General features: G+C 40.1%; 1 protein-coding gene across 1 annotated transcript in view; it reads right to left on the bottom strand.

Annotated features, from left to right (window-relative positions):
- adcy1a (adenylate cyclase 1a) overlaps positions 1 to 16954 on the bottom strand; it is a 554748-nt gene that overhangs the window by 240747 nt on the left and 297047 nt on the right. The window contains exon 5 of the mRNA XM_028803971.2: positions 4156 to 4283. Within this exon, the coding sequence (XP_028659804.1) occupies positions 4156 to 4283 (128 nt within the window). The remainder of the gene's footprint in view (positions 1 to 4155; positions 4284 to 16954) is intronic.

The following is a 16954-nucleotide window of genomic DNA, read 5'->3' on the forward strand; positions in this document are numbered from 1 at the left end:
GTCTGGGCCCCGCAGCAGGCGAGACGCTCTCTCTGCAGCTGTCTTTCACTTCTTTTCAAACCAGTCTGGAGGCCTCCAGATCCTGGCTTCGGTCGCACACTCATCCCAGACTCGAGGCTCTGGACTTCACACCAAGCCTCCTGACTCTCGCTGCCTTCCCGGCCTTACGTGGCCAGTCGTCCTTCACTGGTCACTCCCGCTACTCAATCACTCAGCAGGAGCGACCACTACTACAACTCCTGGGTGTCGGCCTAACACCCAGGCTTCTGTACAGCTGCCTGCGAGCATTCACTCGCTCGCTCACCCACACCGGCTCTCTCTCACTCTCTCTCTCTCTCTCTCTCTCCTGCTCCATGCTCTCCAGCAACCTCCATCTCTTTCCTTTCTTGTTCTTCTCTTTTTTCATTTTTTTTCTCCCCTTCTAGCCGACTCGCACTTCTATATATGTCAAGAGGGCATAGCAGCTGTGACAAATTAGCAGCCCCAGGAACAATCACAGATGTTGGCAGTCTCTCACTTGTGCACTTAGGTGAGAAACACCCACACCGCAGATCGCCCTGAGACCCACTTCAGCCACAACTACCACGTCCCCTTGCTAAGCCGCGAGTGCAATTATTTATTCATCTAAAAACTGGCCTTTGCTGAGAGCTGTGGACCTGCTATATGACAAGTACTAACAACTGCTAAAATGTATTTGGATCATTTTTCGGTAGTAGATCCCTTGTGAAAGGCACTACACGACCGCTGCCAACTAAAAAAAAGTTACAATGTGTCAGTTTCTGCGACAGTCACGTGGACAAATAAATAAAACTTCTCTGTCAGAACACGCCTGGCAGCGGACGGCTCAGCGCCGTAATTTCCATATCGCGTGGTCATACGTAATTTCCGTTTCATATGTAATTTCCATATTGCGTGGTCATACATAATTTCCGTTTCAAACATGAAAAGAATTTTATATACAGTATATAGATAAAGGTCACCCAGAGAGTTGTGACAACTGCACAAAAAGCTAAAAATGTGATTTACCCTCATTTTTACTTCTGTACAAAAAATTACAGCCTGTACTGTAATAAATAATTACTGCCATGAAAGTTAAAAGTGTCCTCACTTCTGCCATCAATAAGCATCAAACATCAATGCTTATTCAGGTGGTCCATAGCTGGGGCTCTCTGATTGACTAATATGACCATATTCACACTACTATATGTTTTATTGCATTTCTATTCTCTATGCATTTAATATTTTATTTATTACATTTACTGTCACTGCTTAAAATCCTTTTAAATTAACATACAAGACAGGTCATTTAGAAGTGGAAACCTCAAACCATAGTACTTGCACCTTGAGAATAATAAACAAGCTCCTTTTATCTCCTCATTTAAACCAAGTCTGAAGGCTGTTTATTTTAAAGTTGAATATTTTCATTTGGAATAATTGCTGATGGTCTTCATATCTGTTTAATTGTACTATGTCTTTTCATTGTCCATTACAAAGTCTGTTCCATTTTCATTGGAAATTCACACATTCTCAGCAAAGTATTCCTACAGGGGATTCAGAAAGTATTCGGATCCCTTCACTTTCTAAATACTTTATTGTGTTGTACACTTATTTTTAAATGGATACATTCGCCATTTCTGCCCATTAATCTAAACTCAATAGTTCATAATGACAAAGTGGAAACATGTTTTCAGAAAGGTTGATAATATAGTAGAAATCAAAAACTAAAATCTCTCATCCATATAAATATTTAGATTTTTTGCTGTGGCACTTCAGACTGTAGTCAGATGCATTGTGTTTGCATTAACTATCCGTGAGATGTGTCTACAACTTGATTGGAACCCAGCTGTAGCAAACTGAAATGATTGGGCACATTTTAGACAGACAGACACCTGTATATTAAAGGTCCAACAATTCACACTGCATGACTGGACAAAAACCAGGCAATGAAGTTCCAGGACCTCTCTCAAGACGTCCGTGATCAAATTGTGGTGAGTCATGGATCAGGGCAAGGGTATAAAACCGTCTAAAGTTGTGAGTGTTCCCAGGAGTACAGCGTCCTTAATAATTGTGAAACAGAATAAGTCTGGAACCATCAGGACTCTTCCTAGAATTGGCCATTTGGTCAAATTCATTGACCAGACAAGAAGGGTTTCTTAATTCCTCTGCTCAGATGAGTGAACCTGTTGAAATGACAACCATCTCAGGAGACGTTTATTGTAGAGTGGCAAAACAGAAGCCACTCTTCAGTAAAAAACATATAATGGTTAAAAATACTTTGAGAATTTGAGAAAAAGATTCTCTTGTCTGATGATACAAAAGTAGAACTACAGTATATGGACAGAACTTTAAGCACTCTGTCTGGCGAAGACCATGAACTGCTCATCACCTGCCTAATACCATTCGTAGGATGAGGCATTGTGGTGGCAGCATCATGTTATGAAGTGCTCAGTGCCAGGGATCAGAACTGAGGGAGGGATGAACACAACTGAATACAGAGAGAACCATTAAGAAGATATGTTCCATAGTGCACACGATCTCAGACCAGGGTGACAGTTCACCTTTCAGCACAACAATGACCTGAAGCATACAACCAAGGCAACATTGGAGTAGTTCTGGGACAAGTCTCTGACTGTCCATCAGGGACCCAGCCAAAGCTCAGACTTAAAACTCATAGAACATTTGAGAGACTTGAAGATGGAAGTTTTCAAACTTTTTCCATTCAATATAATAGAGCTTGGGAGGAGCTGCCAGGAAGAATAGGTAACCTTCCCCAGTTCAGGTGTGCAATTCTTGTGGAGGAATCTGAAGAGTTTCTGAATCCACTGTATATACTGGTATATCTATACACCTATATGCAGGTATATAAGGTCAGAATCTCTTTAGATTGTATTATCATTTACAGATTACAGGGAGTGCAACAGATTACTCATTTTCCAGTAAAACATTTCTTAAACTCAAAATACTATGTATTATAAAGTCCTGCACCATTAAAGCAGATGACCACTATATTCATTTACACTTTCATCTCCAAACATTAAAGTAAAACAAAAAATAGTTTATTGAAAAGCACACAGTACGTAAATGCGGGTGCCCAATTCAGGCTGATCAGATATAGCTCAATGATTTTTTTAACAGTCACTGAATAAGCCAAATATCTCATCCAGTTATCTTATAAAATACTACTGTGTATCTACATCAGTAACACATGACTGAATTAGTTGTTACAGATCCACAGTGTCAGCTGTGTAAATGCACTTTGCCTTAGTTTCCATTCATGTTCTAGAATATTGAGTTGGAAGGAATCTACTGGATTCACTTTAAAAATATCATTTAAGTCTGCAGAAAGTAATTTTTGGCAAACCCAGAAGAGACTGATTTTAAGACATTCAGAGCAAGGCATGCTATTTAATCCAGTGGTACTGTACATAATATTTCTGTTAAGTGCATATACTGCAGTAGAGCCACAGTATATTTTCTTTAGTAGTGCTGCTAGCCATTGTTATCCATAACATTCAAAATCTATTTTTATAAGTTTTTAAAGGTATTAACATAACGATAATTATTTCATGTATTATATATATTTGTTTGATTGTACAGAAAATGATTGTATTGATTGGAAAATTAAATGATTGTTGCAATGCAAAGCAATTTTCTAGAACTAAAAAGAAAGCCAGCATTTTAAGATGCAAGAAAGCTTCTACCTGCCTCTATATAGTTATATTTTCAGTGCCTGTGATCTTGCTGTTGGTTGGTCTTGGAAACTTCATAAGCACGTCTAGATTATTTACACCTATCAAAGTCCAGTGTGTTTATCCTTAATAAGCCACACAACATTAGAAGAAGATCACAATCAGTGTCTGTGGGCAAATTGAATTGGGTGTCTGTGTGTGCTTGAGATAATTGATAATTCTTATTTGATGCTTAAGCATGCATTAGCTTTAATGAAAAATCTGCAAAAATGTTTAACAACCCTTTCATCATGTTTTAAGAAGCAAATAGCAAAGAAAACATTTCTGAGACATGAGTGTTTTACTCTTTTTGTGATAAAAATGATCAATGTACAGTATATCAGTAACCATAGTGTTTTTATATCTACTATTGTTCCTGAACAAACCACATTATTTCATTGAGCATGCTTTAAAAAATTTTACTTACGTGATTGTGTCAATCATATCCAATCCCATTTCAACACAACAGTGTGCATGGTCTGTTTTTGGCTGAGTTAGTCCTGAAACACAGTAATAGCAATCCCCAAGGATCTTGATTCGGCGACAGTGATTTTCCTGCATAAAGACCAAATATAATTGCTTTTAAAAGAAAGATTCCTTTACTGCTATATTTTTATATTTACATCTACAGGTTTATTCTTAGTTTTCACATTTACCTAATTTTTGTATCATATGATTTATAATAATTGTATTTTCTGCAATATGATACTTCATGTCCACTGTTTCTAAGTAATAGTTTTACTTAAGTCAGGATCTTAAATCAAGCTGTAATAGTTTCCCACAGGTCCTTTACTTGATTATACAACATTAATCTTCCAAGGAAAATAACAAAAATATGCATTATCAACTGTGCTAAAATGATGCACACCAAATGTTTTATTCCATCCTTATAATCCTATTATTATACTTTCTCTAACTAAAGAAAAAAATTGAAAAAAAATGACCAAAGCTTTGCACATACAATACTTTGACTTAATTTAAAATTGGACTAAGGAAAAATGGTTTGTTTTTAGAATCAGTGAGTGTAAGAGATAAGTTTTGAAGGACCTCTGCAAAGTGCTCTAATTCATATGGTGTTACAAATAGACATCCAAGAGCAGGAGTCATTGCTAGATGACAGGAGAAGAGAGATTTTAGGAGTACAGTATCTTAAAATTTATTTTAAAAAATCAGTTTACAAAAACAACATTTTACAACAATAAACAAGTAAGCCACTAACATGCTACAAGGTAAAACAAGATGGCTGAATACAGAAGTCTTGGGAATAGGCAAAACCCCTTCTGCTGGACTGTGTGACTTTAACTAAACTTTGTGACACAGGTGCCCCCATATATTTATAACAAATTTGAAACCATGAAGAAAGTTTAAATTCTGCTTTACAGTCTTTGGTATAGTCCTGCATTTCAGTAAGCCATATCAATCTTGACATGGGACATGTACAGTAATGCTCATTCACCTCAACACAGACCATACAAACTCACCCACCACCTCCTTCAAATAACTCAGAGACCTTGCCTACATTGTGATTTTGGAAACTGAGGATCAACTATTATAACAACCTATCCAACCCTTGAATTCTCAATATCTTTGCATGATTTTTAGAAAATGGTAAGATGTGGAAGATAAAATTTCACAAAATTAGTCCAGAAGTTATTAACCAAAACTAGGCTCTGATGCCAATGTCTTTGATCCATTAGGTTCAATTTTGAGTAAACAACTAAAGGTGAAGGGGCATCACCTCATCCATTGAATTGTATCAGGAATAACTGGGTTAGCGTTATCAACATCTGAGGATACTGTACATCTGAGGTTTGATAGGGACTGTTTTCAGACCCTGAAGTGACATGATACAGACCAACCAACCACCACTCCAGGTTACGGCAGGAATAGTTACTAAGCAGCCAATGGAACAACCAGCAAAAGAATATAGTCATACCTCTCCTAAATCAGGTGTCTATTGTTTGTTTCAATGCACTTATATACTGTAGATGCAGGAGCAACAAGTTGATGTTTAAGAACATTGTCTTCTAGAGTATGGGTGGCTTAAGCTTTTACCCTCAATAGCTAAGGCCACACTTTCCAATCACACTTTTACCACATTAACAACACATTCTGTCTTGGGGATTGTTGAGGTGATAGCTGAAAAACAGATCAAGGTCTTTGGACTGGTGACGTGCAAAGTCTCCACATTGCTTTTATCATCCTGAGTATCTCTTTCTTTATCATCATTTCTTTATTTGTACCTAGTGTAATAAAGACGCTATATAGCGTCTGACCCGGCACAGACTGACGCAGAGGCACGTACTTAAATAGAATTCTTTTTTATTTTCTTCAGCCGTGGGGCACGCCTTCCCCGTGTCCCACAGGCCCAACACAGTCCCAAAACACTCCCAAATATCACAACACAATTCTCTCTTCTTTCTTTACCACCACTCCTCCTCAGGCTTAGTCCTCCTCCTCCCGACTCTGGCTCTCTCGAGTGGTGTTGGCTGGCCTTTTTTATACCCCACCCGGAAGCATTCCAGGTGCTTGATCACCTGGCGCTAATTGCATTTCCGGGTGGGGCTGAAGATTTGACCAGCCGGGCTGCAGACTCCATGCAGCTCCCCCTGGCGGCCATCCGAGCCCCCAACCAGGCTGTGGAGGACTCCATCTCCCATGGAGCCATGCGCCCGGTTGGGGAATCATCGTCTGCCAGGGAGGCTGCCACCAAGCATCCCGGGGGAGGTATTGAGCTGTCCATGGTAGCTCCCCTGGAACAGATGCAGTAGGGGCGTCCCTGCCGGGCATGGGACCCGGCTGTCCTTCACACTAGTAAAATCCTCTCTTGTCTCTTGGCTTGGATCCTGCAGATTAACTAACTTCCTCACTTCCCACAGAGCTAGCCTCATCTTTAGTAACAAATAGTAATTAATAGGACTACTGCTATGTAGGGTACACTACTATGTTGCATGTCTAACTAACTAACTTTGCAATACATAATACATGATGCCAGTATAGCTACTGTATAATTTATTTTTGCATATACGTCCATAAATAATTTCTTTATATCCTACAATATAAATAATATTTCACACTGGTCATATAATTTTCTGTAAAACTGAAAAATACCCATAGAACTACATCCTGTTATCACACCAGAGCACCACCATGTTGCACTTACCTGTTGCACTCCTATCTTTGCTACCACCTGTCAGCACCACTCACCTGACTTTCTGTGGCTGCTAGTTGGACCAGAACTATGAAACACAGGCTGCATTTTGTTCTCACTTGGTATGCATATACACACATATATAAATATATATATATATATATATATTGTCACACATGTGCGATTAGGAGGAAGCTGAGTGGACCATCCATCCATCCATTTTCCAACCCGCTGAATCCGAACACAGGGTCACGGGGGTCTGCTGGAGCCAATCCCAGCCAACACAGGGCACAAGGCAGGAAACAATCCAGGGCAGGGTGCCAACCCACCGCAGGACACACACAAACACACCCACACACCAAGCACACACTAGGGCCAATTTAGAATCGCCAATCCACCTAACCTGCATGTCTTTGGACTGTGGGAGGAAACCGGAGCGCCCGGAGGAAACCCACGCAGACACGGGGAGAACATGCAAACTCCACGCAGGGAGGACCCGGGAAGCGAACCCGGGTCCCCAGGTCTCCCAACTGCGAGGCAGCAGCGCTACCCACTGCTCCACCGTGCCGCCCTTGCTGAGTGGACCAAGTGAAGGTAATTACCCACCAGGCCAGGGGGTGGCAGGGTGTGCTTAATCTACTTCTGTTGTCTCTGCATGCCAAATACGGGAAAACATATCTGATTCAACACTGTTGATATTACTTCCAGCTCCAGTGCAAAGACTGATGTCACGTCCGGTTCCGGTGCCTAGAACCACATTACTTCCAGTTCTGGTGATAGTTGACATCACTTCCGGTTTTGGCTTTTAAAGCCGCCATCTTTTCACCAATCAAGTCAATTCAGTTTTGGAACTCAATTAGTACACTTCAGTGTTTTATTCAATAGCCAGGGACAATATATGGGTGGCTGCCACAAACCTTTTTCGTGTGTAGAGACTGATTATTTTACAATATATATACATATATACATACATAAATATATACATATATATATACATTGTGGCATGCTGCTGGGGGTGGTACCCAGCCGGGACACCCAGGAAGACCAGAGGAAGGCTTGTGCCTCCTCCAGACCACAAGGGGGCGACCGCCCTGGTTCCTTTGGGGGCCACGGGTACAGAGCTATGAGGCTCAACCCTGTAGGGGCCCGTGGTCTCCGCCAGGGGGCGCCCCAATGCCTGGAGAGCCCTAGACCTCAGCACTTCCGCCACACCAGGAAGTGCTGGGGGGAAGAAGAGCAGGGACATCCGGAGTGCTTCCTGGGATGCAGCCGGCACTTCCGCCACACTGGGGCATGTCGGTGGGAGATTGCCGGAGCACACCTGTGGCACATCCGGGTGCTTATAAAAGGGGCTGCCTCCCTTCATTCAAGGCTGGAGTCGGGTGAGGAGAAAGACGAGGTCTGGAGGGAAGAGAAGGAGGCGGCCTGAAGAGTGAGGCATAGTGTGGCGTTGGCCTGGACTTTGGGGGAGTTTGGGGGGTTTGTGTGTGCACTTTAATTATAAATAGAAACTGTAAATAAACATGTGGTGGTGTTCGAAACATGTTCTCCTGACTGTGTGCTGGGCTCATTCCACAACTTATATACATATATATATATATATATATATATATATATATATATATATATATATATATATATATATATATATATATATATATATATATATATATATAGACACATACATATATGTATACATATATACATATTGTCACACACGTGTATTTAGGGGACAACTAAAGGGCCTGAATAAATGTAATTCCACACCGGACCGGGGGTGGCGAAGGGTACTAATTCTCTCTGAATTCCTTGCAGACTATTCTCGTGAAGTCCCGCCTGGTTCCAGGGCAACCAACGATGTCACTTCCGGTTCCGGTCCTGATGACATCACATCCTCTGCAAGCATTTAAAAGTCGCCATACTAAGACAATGATCAGTTCTGTTTTGGACTCGGTCATGTGAACATGTTTTTTCTCTTTAATCAATTTTGCAACCAGGAAATATTATATGGGTGGCTGCCCCAAACCTTCCCAATGTCTCTGAGTTGTTCTTATTACAATATATACATATATACATATACATATATATATATACTGTATACCTATATATATACACACACACACATATATAGATATAAATATATATATACAGTATATATATATATATATATATATATATATATATATATATATATATATATATATATATATATATATATATATATGAATTGCACCCCAAAACATGAGTCTCAGTATTTTAGCAAAACCATATTTATTCAGCTTGAAACAGGAACAGCAGTGTTATTTATTACAGTGGGAGCTACAACTCTCCTATGCACAGACGCAGCAAACAGGCATAGTCGAGGCCAGGTCAGTGGCCAAGTTATACTTTCCCCTGCGTTTATAACGTCCCTTGCATCACCCATTGGTGACAGGCACATATAGTGCGATCTCGATTGGCTCGTTGTTGTTTCCACAGCGCTGCAAACCTATGGTTGCAGTCCCCACAGATGCGGCAGGTGCTCTTCGGCATGCCGTCCCATTGTGGGGGGGGGGGGGGGAGGGTCCTAAAAGGGTTCAGAAACCTCACATTTCCCTCCTTAGCTGTGTCCCGGCCCATATTCACTCAATAAAAGCATTTTGAAATGCGTTTCCTTGTGTTTTTCGTGGAGAGGTGACCCCCCAAAACATGACTGTGAGCAATTTTTAAAACCTTCTCCCTATGCTCATTTGGTACTACCAATTGCTTGATATGCCCATCACCCATGCAATCAGAAATCACCCGATACAGAAAACCATTCATAAGTAAAAAATGTGGTGTTTTAAAATTTGGGTCTTCTTCCTCCAGATATTAAAAGTCATTTGTGACGTGGGTTTGTCCAAATGCAAAATCCAAGTTGCTATCAGCTTGATGTAGGCAAGCAAGCTCCATCTGTATGGCAGTCTCTGTTTCCTCGATGTTCGATGCAGCATCGCACTCACCTCCCACTGCTAGTTCGGTTTTATCTGGGTCTGTATTGGGTGTCCAGTCTAGGGAGGCTGTGGAAAAGTCTGCCAGATGTCCCGGGTCTTCACTTGAGGATTCGTCCCCAATCTCACTGGACAACTCTGGTTTCAAACCTAGTTTCTTGACTGACATTTTCTGCAGCGAGCCCCTCTTTATCCACTATGTGGGAAGGCACTCTGCACATGGCCAAGACAATTGGGAAGAGGATATTCCTTTTTCCCATTAGGAGTGGCCAGGGTGAGGTGTCTGATATGGAAGTTCAAACCTTAAAGTTCTTCCCTTTAAATTTCAGATGGAGTAATATAGTCTTGTATGTTTTAATGTCCCCATGGATGCAGCAGATGTTTACTGTGTCTGTGGTCTTGTAATGGTACTGTTGGAGCAAGTCACGGTGGACTATGCAGAAGTCACTACCACAGTCCAACAGTGCAAAGAATTCCCATCCGGCCAACATAATAGAGACCTTAAAATTGTCCTCCTTTAAACATCTTGGGGAAAACTTCTGATCCGTATACCTGTGCCAGATCGATTGTTCATGCAGGTGGGAGGTGGCACAGCAGCTGCCTTCAGTCTATATTATGGTGTTCCCACTATGGCATCTTCCACCCGTGGTGCTGACGATGCTGGTGGTCCGTGCTGGCTGGATCGAAATCGGGGTCAAGCCTGGGTAGCCCCATTGTTTCCAGGTGATTTGTGAACTCTCTAATCTGTGGGACAGATCCAGCAGCGAGTGGACGTCGTTCTGTAGCATTTCATTACAAAGGCCTTCATCTATCCCTGACAGGACTGCATCAATAACAAGCTTCTCCACAATGCCCTTGAAAATGTCTCCACGGATCCAACTTTGAATCAGGTCCACTAAGCCCTGGATCTGCCCTCGTATGGAGCAGTCCGGATCAATATGCCACAGACAAAACTGGTGCCCCTTGACCACCGGGCTCACAGTCGTGCAGAGGAGGATCTGTTGCTTCAAGAAGTCATAATCATAGTCTTTAGCATGACCTGTAGGGCCTCCCCAGTTAAAAACGGGGTCATGATAGCCAGCCAGGTTCCCCTGTCCCAGCACATCAATGTTGCCATGAGCTCAAAGCAAAACAGAAAACACTCCAGGTCGTCCGAGGGAGCCATCTTCATCAGTACATCCCTGAGGAGTGCAAAGACCGGAGGACCCGCAGGAGCCTCATTTTGCTCCACTGGTATCGGGATATCATATGCCTCTTGGAGTACCATTGGTGCAAGACCCCACTTCTGGTACCATGTGATGAATGAGGCACTGTCTTGCACCCCAAAACATGAGGCTGAGTCTCAGTACTTTAGCAAAACCAGCCCTATTCAACTTGAAACAGGAACAGCAGGGTCATTTATTGCAGCTGGAGCTACCACTCTCCTATACACAGACACAGCAAATGGGCATAGTTGGGGCCAGGTCAGTGGCAAAGTTATACTGTTCACTGCATTTATAATGTCCCTTGCATCACCCATCGGTGACAGGCATGTATAGTGCCATCGCGAATCGGTTTGTAGTTGTTTCCGTGGCGCTCTTCTGCTGCACAGCAAACCTGTGGTTGCCTCGGCAATAGGTAAGCAGCCCTCCACAGACACCCTTTGGCTTTCAGGGGTCCCAAAAGAATTCAGAAACCTCAGAATATACACACATATATTTATATATTAGCTGTCCCCTGTGTCTCCACCCGAGTAGTAGTGAAACAGGACAAACATTAAAAATCAATAAACAAACAGGTATCGCTAGCTAAGCAGAGACAAGGCATGCTCCAAAACGTAGTGAGAAATAGAGCGATTCGAATGGAGGCTGGTACGTGAGTGAGGAGGACTCCGCCCAGCTCCCCACTCCTGATGTCACGCTTCCTCCTACCCTTGGGCCACAGCCTCTGTCTCGGATTCACACGAATAAATCTCTCCTGCAAGCTAACTATAATACTTAGTGCGATGAGAGACATTGCAAAATCAACCAGAATGTTCAAGCAAATTATAGAAAAAAACCTGATCTAAATCCGTTAACTAGTTCTCTTGTGAAAAGCAGACAGACATACAGACAGACAGACAGGTCTTGGATTTTATATATATATATATATATATATATATATATATATATATATATATAGAATTTAGCTCTTGTAAATGTAAAACCATCTCACTATCTTAAACATAGGTATAGCTTTAGATTTAAGAAATTGCTGTATATGACAAGAAAGCAATTTAATTGTATTTCTTTTATTTCAGTTTAATTTTTTAAGTTTTCTTAATTTTATGAATCTCATTACACTGAATTAGATACAGAACAAACAAGAATTCAATCAATGCTACTTCCATTTCATAACAAATCAAATTAGTACTAGCACCCTTGAGACACCAAAAAGCTTAACAGAGACTTGTCCTGTGTTTTTTTAAAATAACATTAATGAATCCTTGTCAATTCAAAGCTTTGGTAATTCTTCACAGACAAAAAACTATTCTCTTCTATTTTTGATTAAAAAATTAATAATTTTCTTACTCAGTTATGAAGGATGATAAAGGATTATTCCAATGAGTGAGCAATGTAGTGTAATATACCACAACATTTTTTTGACAGAATGTGGTCATATCTAATGTTACTCTGAATAATGCTTTCAACAGATTCACATTAATTATAAATCCAGAAGTACATGACAAATAATTTTTTCCCCCCAATATTGTATAATTTGAAAGCTATTTCCAAAACATAACTAGTAAGACAGGTACTTAAAGGAAAGTTTGGAATTTTTAAGTCAAAGTTATTTCTTGCCATGTGAAACTGTGTGCAAAAGTCAAGGACTTTCTATAAATTAAAAAAATATCTTACCCGCACCAGTGCTTTACAATGAGGGTATGAGGCATGGTGGAAAAGCTTTCCAAATATATCAATTTTTCTACCCAAAACAGTTGTTGAGTACTTATCTTCTACTTTCTTGTTTCTAACTAAACAGATCTAGTAATAATCATTTTATCACATATTCCTGGTACTATTTTTCTTGTGGGAAGGATACATTTTCTATTTACTTGTGTGAGTTCTCACATAAATACAGAAGTAAACCAAAACAAGGCCAACCATGTGGCACATTTACTGTGAATTGTTAATTTGAGAGGAAACCAACCCTTGGACACTGATTAATACACAACTGTCTTGGCTTAAAGAAAATGAATTTTTTGGTAAGGATTTTTCCTCCTCGCCTAATAGACTACAATTTAAAGAACTAGTTTGGGCATGAGTTTTGTTAAATTTATAGAACGCACTTAAATTTGGAACACAATTTCACGCAAATGCAAATATATATGACACTATAATAATATTGTAAGTTACATAATGCTGTGCTTCTCGATAATTAACAAAAAACAACTGCACCTAATTTTTTTACAAAAGGATTTTAATAGATATGAAAAAGTGACCTTTGCAAAGATATTAAGTTTAATAAAACTAATTCTAGTTAATGTGTGACAAAGCATAACAACCTATTTACATCTTGTTCGCTGCTTTGTATCACATTTCAAAAATTTAATTTGAGTAGACATTTCATGTTTTTTGTAACAATAATTTCTAGATATGTTAACGTTTTTGAGACAATCAGAGGAGAGTGATTTAGTTTATTCTAACACACAGGAATACAGGACTATTCATCTGGCAGAGTACACTCTTATTCAAATTAATTCTGAACCCAGAGATCTGGTAGATTCAACGCATCTGGCAGTAATTGAGATGGATGAGGTGAAGGTCCAGAACAAGGACTAAAGTAAGGAGGAAATGATGGGCTGACTTCATATAATGAGAAATGTTCTATTGCTTTCATAAAAGTTGTTTGAACTGTTAAATCTTATGGCAAGTTATGGCAAGTTCAGGAACTGTGATATTTGGGTACTGCGGAGAACCGTCTTTCAACTCTTATTTAGATGGTATTTTAATGCTGGCTAGTTTTCATTTGACTGAGTGGAAAATGCAAGAGGAGGACTGGAGATTTTTGGAAATGTGCAGTGATGAAAAAAGGAGCAGAATAATGTGAGATCCAGGCATTGTATTGCGGACTGAAATCATCCATGACATTGCCTGGGAAAGTAAATTATAGCATCCAAGAGCAGACATGAGTCACTCTGCACCATTGTCATTTTGATGAATCATTCTTAATGCAGGTGACTTTAAATAAGGAATCAAGTGTCTTTTAGGACTGCTCCATTCATGGACACTGCTCCATTCAAATAGTAATGCCTTTAAATAAAAAACCTGTGGCACAACCCAAGTATATCTGACCTCATCTTACTGCCACCTACAAACCTGTTATTGACAGTAGTAGCTCTTTGTTATCCAAGCCAGAAGTCATTGTTATTTTTATCTTTTTTCTTTTATTTTTGGAACTTCTGCAAAATATTATTTTCCCCTTGTGGACAAATAAAGTATAATCTATCTATCTATCTATCTATTTATCTATCTATCTATCTATCTATCTATCTATCTATCTATCTATCTATCTATCTATCTATCTATCTATCTATCTATCTATCTATCTATCTATCTATCTATCTATCTATCTATCTATACTAATGAGTATGGTTGCTGAGATTTGGAGTTCTAAATATGGCAAAAGGCGGAGTGAGGCCTCATAAAGCTGGGCAGGAACTTCACTTATTAGTACAGCAGAGCCTTACCTTTACCCATCTAGGTCCTAAATACTACCTGCTGAATTCAAAGCCTCAGCTGCCAAAACAACTATAAATAATGCAAGTCAAAAATAAACCAAATCTCTACAAGGGTGGGAGGGTAACCACCAAACAATCTTATCATCAAGTGATTTTTATGAAAAAGGAATTCATTAAAAAATATTAAAAGTACAAGGAAAGGCTTCTCAGTGCAAAAAGAGGCACAAAAGGAGTTATCTAAAAGGCAATCCTACATAAACAATGTCTCAATTTGAAAACCAGAAATCACAAACCTAAAGACAGAGCAAGAAAAATTAGAAAAACTGGGAATTCAACCATAAATAACAATACTTATAACTCCAAAGTTAATTAAATTCTTGGCTGCTGAGTCCTTCTTCTGTCTTGAAGAAGGACCCAGAGTGACCCTGCATCATGGGGAACCACCAGAAAAAGGAAAAGGAATGTATGCAAACTTAAAGACACAGTACATAATTAATCAATAATAAACAAAATTAACAGAAATAAAATAAAAATAAGAAAAAATAATAATTCAAAATGCACAAAACCAACAATAAAATATAAAATCTACAATTATTCAAACTGCTGCATAACAATGGATCAGTGATGTAACACACCATATCATCAGCAGATAGAGATACTTTTCATGCAAGTTCTTCCCTTATATTCTCCTTCATTTTTATCTGTTTGATGATTCTGATACCTATTGTTTCAATGTCATCTGTGAAAAGTATTGCTGATAATGGACAACCTGTGTAGTTTCACAATCTAGATTAATTTTTAGATTAGATTCAACTTTATTGTCATTGTACAGATTCAACAAAATGCACCTCATCATCTAACCAGAAAGTGAAAATAATAGAGTAAGGTGCAATAGACAGTGGGGTGCAAATTGCATATTAAAGTGGAATAGAGAACAAGGTGCAATAAGGCAGCATACAAATGAGAATATATATCTATATGATATTTACAGGTAGTAGTATATACAAGGAAGAGTATCTTCTTCTTCTTTCGGCTGCTCCTGTTTGGGGTTGCCACAGCGGATCATCTTCTTCCATATCTTTCTGTCCTCTGCATCTTGCTCTGTTACACCCATCACCTTGCATGTCCTCTCTCACCACATCCATAAACCTTCGCTTAGGCCTTCCTCTTTTCCTCTTCCCTGGCAGCTCTATCCTTAACATCATTCTCCCAATATACTCAGCATATCTCCTCTGCACATGTCCAAACCAGCGCAATCTCGCCTCTCTGACTTTGTCTCCCAACCACTTTCTGGTCAGTGCCACCATCTCCAACCCATATAATATAGCTGGTCTCACTACCGTCCTGTAGACCTTCCCTTTCACTCTTGCTGTTACCCATCTGTCACAAAACACTCCTGACACTCTTCTCCACCCATTCCACCCTGCCTGCACTCTGTTTTTCACCTCTCTTCCACAATCCCCATTACTCTGTACTGTTGATCCCAAGTATTTAAACTCATCCACCTTCGCCAGCTCTACTCCTTGCATCCTCACCATTCCACTGACCTCCCTCTCATTTACACACATGTATTCTGTCTTGTTCCTACTGACCTTCATTCCTCTCCTCTCTAGAGCATATCTCCACCTCTCCAGGGTCTCCTCAATCTGCTCCCTACTATCACTACAGATCACAACATCATCAGCAAACATCATAGTCCATGGGGACTCCTGTCTAATCTCATCTGTCAACCTGTCCATCACCATTGCAAATAAGAAAGGGCTCAGAGCCAGTCCCTGATGTAATCCCACCTCCATCTTGAATGCATCCGTCACTCCTACCCGCAGACCTCACCACTGTTACACTTCCCTTGTACATATCCTGTACAACTCTTACATACTTCTCTGCCACTCCTGACTTCCTCATACAATACCACAGCTCCTCTCGAGGCACCCTGTCATATGTGTTCTCCAGGTCCACAAAGACACAATGCAACTCCTTCTGGCCTTCTCTAAACTTTTCCATCAACATCCTCAGAGCAAACATCGCATCTGTGGTGCTCTTTCTTGGCATGAAACCATACTGCTACTCACTAATCATCACCCCACTTCTTAACCTAGCTTCCACTACTCTTTCCCATAACTTCATGCTGTGGCTCATCAATTTTATCCCCCTGTAGTTACTACAGTCCTGCACATCCCCCTTATTCTTAAATATCAGCACCAGTACACTTCTTCTCCACTCCTCAGGCATCCTCTCACTTTCCAAGATTCCATTAAGCAATCTGGTTAAAAACTCCACTGCCATCTCTCCTAAATACCTCCATGATTCCACAGGTATGTCATCTGGACCAACAACTTTTTCATTTTTCATCCTCTTCATAGTTGTCCTTATTTCTTCCTTGCTAATCCGTTGCACTTCCTGATTC

The sequence above is a fragment of the Erpetoichthys calabaricus genome, chromosome 6 (genome assembly GCF_900747795.2).
Source record: "Erpetoichthys calabaricus chromosome 6, fErpCal1.3, whole genome shotgun sequence".
Lineage (NCBI taxonomy): Eukaryota > Metazoa > Chordata > Cladistia > Polypteriformes > Polypteridae > Erpetoichthys > Erpetoichthys calabaricus.